Genomic DNA, 6,063 nt, shown 5'->3' on the forward strand with positions numbered 1-6,063 from the left:
TGTTCCCCCCCATCCCCAGTACTTAGGATAGGCCCTCCCACCTCCCTCTCTCCAGCCACCTTCCGGGGGAAGAAGTGAATTTTCCACTTGGTCTCATCTGCCCACCACAGTGTACACCCTGGGTTTGAATCCGCATCTGGCCTATGAGCCACTTGTGTGGTTTTCCCAGGGCAGTTGGCAACTGGACGCCATTGGAAGAGACAGACCCTCCCAGTTGGGCCCAGGCCTCACCATTCCCTATGGACCCCTCTGGGTCACTGTACAATCTATGGGATCTGTCTGACCCTGCAGAACCCCGAGTCTGGGGCCTCTGGATAAAGACAAGTGTTGATGAGAACTTGACACTTGGCTATTCAGGCATAAAAACTGCTTGAAATGTGGATAAAAAGAATTCTACTTTTCCAACAAACTCAAGTTCTTCAATTTTAATAAAAACTTGGTTTATTGTCATGTGTATTTTTGACTCTATGAAACAACCCCTGCTTCATGGAAGCAAGACCCCAGCCACCATGAAGACGGGAAGTACACCGAGTCGTGGCTTTCACATGGATGCAGCCTGGGCGGATGGGCTCTGGCCTTCAGCTGTAACAATAACATCACATGTGGCTAATTCATTAACCCACACATGCATAGACACTGACCACTCTTCGTGAAATGGTAGAGACCACGGGGTGGGCTTCTTTCCAGAGAGATGCGGCTGTATTGGAAAATGGCAAAACACATCCTGTTCCAATTCTGGAAAACCTTATGGGGCATGTAAGACCCAGGAGGCCATCAGCTTCCACAAGAGCCAGGTAATATCCAAGAGCAGACAAAGCAAAAGGCCTTTGTGAAGCCCCTTGCAAAAGTTGTGAAGGTAAAGGTCTCAGGTGGGTATGTCTTCCAAGATTCTTTTATAAAGTCCTTGTTAGTTTCACTATAATAGTGCAAAAAACTAAATTATTCCTTGTTCAAATTATATAGAAAAACAAAATCTTTCCCAAAGTACCAATACTTGTGTAAATCTAAAGGAATTCAGCACTTGATCTGAGTTTATCTGTCTCAGCTATGCAATAAAGGTGAATTTCTGACCGTTTGTGTGTGTAGAACACACACACACATGTATGTATATACATACATACATGTATACATATATGTACACATACACATTTATCACTGTACATACACCTGCCATAACCCCTATTATGATCAGTGTACTCATAAGTGTGTGTGTGTGTGTGTGTGTGTGTAATCAAGGCTTAAACCAAAGATCATCTACAGGAAACAGAATCTGTTCCCTTTGTTTAGATGAGAACACTGAGTCATACTTCAGATTGCCAAAGAACAGAACGATATGGTTGCTTCTAGTTTACTTGAAATCTAGGTGACTGTTTTTATTAAGAGTAGAAACCTTTCCTTGCTCTCATTGATCCATAATTTGGAGCACATGACTAAGACTGGAACATTAGAACAGCTGTTTCGAGTGCTAAGTCCCAAAGCCCCTCTTTCTCTTCAGTAGGAAGGGATACACATGGAATTGTACAGAATCCATAGAAATGACCCCACTGTCGGTTTCTCTTTGCTTTCCTAAACCAGATGAATGTGGGGATTAGGTAACAGAATCCCTCTTTATGTATGTATAAACACCCTTACAAAGTGATACATACTCCTGCCTTTTTTTTCTTTGCCATGAAAATAATGTTTGTACTATACTTTTTGGAACTGCAACTCTAAGATACCATCCTTTTAAAATGACAGTATTCGATTATTTGCTTCTCCAGAAAACAGCCATCATAAATTAACAAAACACACAAGATCGCAAATCAAACATAAAAAGAAAACATTAAAAATATATCCTACACAGCAGAATCTTCATCTTATTGCTGACATTCAGGCAGATCCACCAGTCCTGGGGTTTTCAGCTCCTACTCTCCAGTCCATGTTTGTGTACCCTCCCTCGAAAGCCAGAGCCTCCAGAGACACTGCTGGGGTTCCGAGATATAATCCCAGCCTCCCCGTTCTTATTACACTGTTTGTTTATCCCCCCCCACCCCAGTAATCCACTGAACCAGTCACTGAGAGGTTAATGAAAAAACAACTTTATTCACAGAGGCTGAGACTTCGGGATAACAAAATATCGAATGACGGCCCTTCCACCACATTTTAAGTTAATCACAGTGATCCTGCATCTCAACAATAGGACCTCATCAATGTTCTTAACATCAAGGACCCTGAAGCTCATCCGCCAAAGTGTTCCCACCAGCCCGGGCAGAAAGCGGTCATGGATGCATGTGTGGGTTGGTAGCACACGGCCTTCAGGATGAATTCTCAGTAAGTCACCTCTGTGCCTACTAGTTATTAAATTGTTCTGCCTGTCCAAAATATCCAACATATTAACCAACAGGCTCTCCTGATGTAAAGTCTGTGTTCATTTTTATATGTCCTGGAAACTGCTCTAAAAAGTTCAGAGACCTGTCTCCACCTCCCTCCAAGAACCCATGGCTTATTGTGCTTTTCCCACATCAGATAAAATTAAAGTAACTTGGAGGTTCAGGAAATCAAGTTTCGGAACCACCAAAACAACCCAAAGAGAGATACCATAAGAGGTTAGATGCATTTCCCAAAAGTTCCAAGCTGTACGGGACTGTGAAAATCTCAATTTTCATAACCAGATCTTTGTCTCAGCCCCCCGCCTTCCCACCCACCCCTCACACCAGACTTCCAGTCACCTCCATAGGTGTTTGTTTAGCGGCAGGCTCTGGGCCTGCCTGGTTGGGGCTTGGAGGGGGGGGCCAGTTGCAGTCAGCTGGGAAGCCTCCCACCAGGCCTCCTGTTCCTTGGGGTCCAGAGAGCCGCCTCCACAGACACCAGTGGGCTCCCTTACTCCTCCTGGCACTAACCCATCTCTCCCTCTACTTGCTTTCCATGTGTTTGTTTCACCCAGCTCTTTTGATGAAAAGTAGTCCTTCACTACACAATTCTGGAAAATGTAGCAACAGTCAAGCCTAGATCTTGAAAAAAACATGGAAATGGAAAATCTTCCACTGTCTTAGACATCTTCCCTCCCCCTCACACACTTCCGGTGTCTCCAGAAATCTTTCGACCCCTTAAACAAAAAAGCAAAAGATAGGAGGATGGCTATTGCTGGTAACATGCGTTGGAGAACATGTGTATTGATTAACAAGCTATCATAATGCAACAAAATGCTAAATTATATAGAGTGCACTTTCTTAATAGAAGTTGTTAATACAGATGTTTTCAGAGGGCAGTCCTTACAGTAAAAAGAATCAAGCATTTTAGCCAAAGAATATAGCATGTTCCTTTTACTATTTAGAAAGGAAAAGAGAAAAATTCTCCCTGGACTTCAGGGACAAACCTAGCTGTGAACACGCATCACTCCGACGAGCTCAAAGCCAAGGCCCGGGCCACAGTGACAAGCGAGCTGGTGATGGTCAGACCGTGGCTCTCAGATAGAAAGGACCACACTGCGGCCATGTATCTGCCCTCGGGTTGTCTGGGCCCTCCCGTTCCCCAGACACGCAGGGCCTGTCTGGGTAGCCAGTGGGACTGACCTAAGGTCAAGGAATTTTCCTGCTCCCGCAGTAGGAGGTCTGAGATGCCCAAGTCCCAGCGTGGGCAGCGTCTTTTAAATCTCCGAAGCTGCTCTGGGTTCTGGGAAGGTCCGCCTTGCAGGAGGCAGGGGAGTGTGCCCATCCCTGCGCAGAGGTTGCTAATACTTCCCAGGAGTCGGCAGAGGAAACCATTTTTTAAAAAACACATGCAACTTCTTTCTCCAGCGGTGGGAGTCCTGGTTGCTCACAAGAAGCTCAGACCAGGGCAGGGGAAAAATGAGGCACTGTTTGCTTTACTGGAAATGAAGCACCGTGTCGGGGAGCTGCAGAGGGAAATAGGAGAGGAAAGGGATCCCGAGCTGGTAAAAGCCGCCCTGGACGTGCGGGTCGAGCATCAGGGAAGCGTTGAAAGGTGGACGGAGGCCGGAGGAGGTGGCCAGAAGCGAGGCGCCCAGACAGCCGCCGGGCCCCTGCTTGGCGCCCCCCAGGAGCTCGCCCCCTCCAGCCGGCTTTTGCCCCTGCCGTCCTGCCAGGATGCTGTCTATGCTGAAGCTCTTGGACTTGTCCGAGCTCTTCGGAGAACTGCGGGAGGCGGGGCGCGGAGGGGACCGCGAGCCATCCACCGTGCGCGCGGGCTGGCTGGCGGCCACGGCCGCTGCGCCCTGGAGCGCGTCGCCTGCGTCCCCAGAGGGGGACGCGGGCCGGGGCCAGTGGAGGGACGCTGGAGGAGAGGAGCCTTCCCGGAGGGGCGAGGGGCGCGCAGGCGCTCCCTCGTGGATGGGGGTCGCGGGGCGGGGGCGCGCTCCCCCGCTCCCCACCTCCGGCTGCGCTTCTGCGCCGCGCTCCTGCAGCTCGGCGCGGGCCCGCTTGGCCTCCGGGGCTCCGGGGCCCGGCTTGGGCTTCCTCTTCCGGCGCCGGTAGTTGCCATTCTCGAACATATCCAGGCAGCGAGGGTCCAGCGTCCAGTAGCTGCCCTTGCCGGGCCGTCCTTTCTCGCGGGGCACCTTGACAAAGCAGTCGTTGAGCGAGAGGTTGTGGCGGATGCTGTTCTGCCAGCCCTGTCGGTTATCCTGGTAGAAAGGGAAGCGGTCCATGATGAACTGGTAGATGCCGTTGAGTGTGACCCTCTGCTCAGGCGCATCCTGGATCGCCATGGCTATGAGCGCGATGTAGCTGTAGGGCGGCTTCTGGGGGGGCTCCACCCGGCCCGAGGCCGCCAGAGCGGCCGCGGGGGCGAAGGCCAGAGGCAGCCCGGGTCTCTCGGGGCCGTACAGATAGAGCATGGGCGAGGCGGCCAGAGCAGGCAGCCGGGGACTGAAGAGGTGGCTCATGGCGAGTGGGAGCCCGCGCTGCGCTCCCGCGTCGCAGGCGACCCAGGCGGCTTAGGGACTGTGCCCCGCGCCGCAAGGGCCCTCCAGGGGAGCGTGCCCTGCGCCTGCCTCCCGCTCTGCCGCTCTCCCCGGCGGCTCAGGGCTCTGTCCCTTCTTCATGGCTTTAAAAATGTTAAATAATTGTTGTAAGTTTGCTATTATATGTTGACTTAGCGCTGGAAAATAAATTGTCTATGATAAACAGTCGCTGTGTTCTCAGCCCACCCACATTAATTAAAATTTCATTGCTGAAAAACTCCAAGCTTTTCCCTCCACGTGTCTTTTTGATACCAGCCAATCGGTTTCGGGGTTATTCCTTCATTTGTTTATAGAATTAGTCTGTTGATAAGTCCGCCCACCCAAGTTGAATCAAGCTGTGTTTATTTGGAAAAATTTCCGGGCACCCAATATATAAACGCACTGATCTGATGTTTGAAATATCACGTCCACCCCTTGACGCTGTAAGCACACACAGTCAGTGAGGCAGGATGTGGATCGCGGTGGCTCAGAGCGGGGTCTGCCAGGCCAGGAAGGAGAGGTGGGGGTGGGAGGGGCGCAGGGGTGAGTTTTACCTCTGGCCTGGGGGAGCCCCGAAATCCCATGGCTTCCCACAAAAGATCTTTTCTTCTCCCAGGCTTAGTAGGAAATGTAGAGATGACACAGTCTCATAAAATGCCTTCTGAGGTCTTTAAGAGCTCTTAGATATTTTGGCGGGGGAGAGGAGATAGATGGGAGTCTGATTAGAAGAGGATGCAGCCCTCCTTGGAGAGATCCTTGGGATGCCCCAGCGGAGCTGGGGGTGGAGGCGTACTCCCTGGGGGCCTAGTATCCCGAAAGGGGCACGCCTCGGGGCTCCATGGGGACCTCGGGAAGAGGACTCCAGGAGCCCAGTTTCTCCCGAAGCCAGTGGCACAGGGCACTGAGAGTTGGAGAGGGCGTGCAGTACCGGGTCCATAGCTTGGTTGGGGAGGTTTCAAAATAAACCCTTTTGGAGAGTTGAGGGGGAGAAACTAAGGTCTTTCTGATGGGTCTGAGATTGCAAGGAGGAACACCATAAAAGGGGAATTTGGCAGCTGGTGCAGGAGAGCTGGTATTTGTGAATGCGGGTCTCTTGCTTTATATTCTGTGCTTTCCTGTTTATA

General features: G+C 50.8%; 1 protein-coding gene across 1 annotated transcript; it reads right to left on the bottom strand.

Moving 5' to 3' along the window:
* Positions 1 to 2,739: 2,739 nt before the first annotated feature.
* FOXL1 (forkhead box L1) lies at positions 2,740 to 5,025 on the bottom strand. The gene has a single exon (XM_057534577.1). The coding sequence runs from the start codon at positions 4,880 to 4,882 to the stop codon at positions 3,845 to 3,847; it is 1,038 nt and encodes a 345-aa protein (XP_057390560.1). The 5' UTR covers positions 4,883 to 5,025; the 3' UTR covers positions 2,740 to 3,844.
* Positions 5,026 to 6,063: the final 1,038 nt, after the last annotated feature.

Source organism: Balaenoptera acutorostrata, chromosome 19 (assembly GCF_949987535.1).
Source record: "Balaenoptera acutorostrata chromosome 19, mBalAcu1.1, whole genome shotgun sequence".
Taxonomy (NCBI): domain Eukaryota; kingdom Metazoa; phylum Chordata; class Mammalia; order Artiodactyla; family Balaenopteridae; genus Balaenoptera; species Balaenoptera acutorostrata.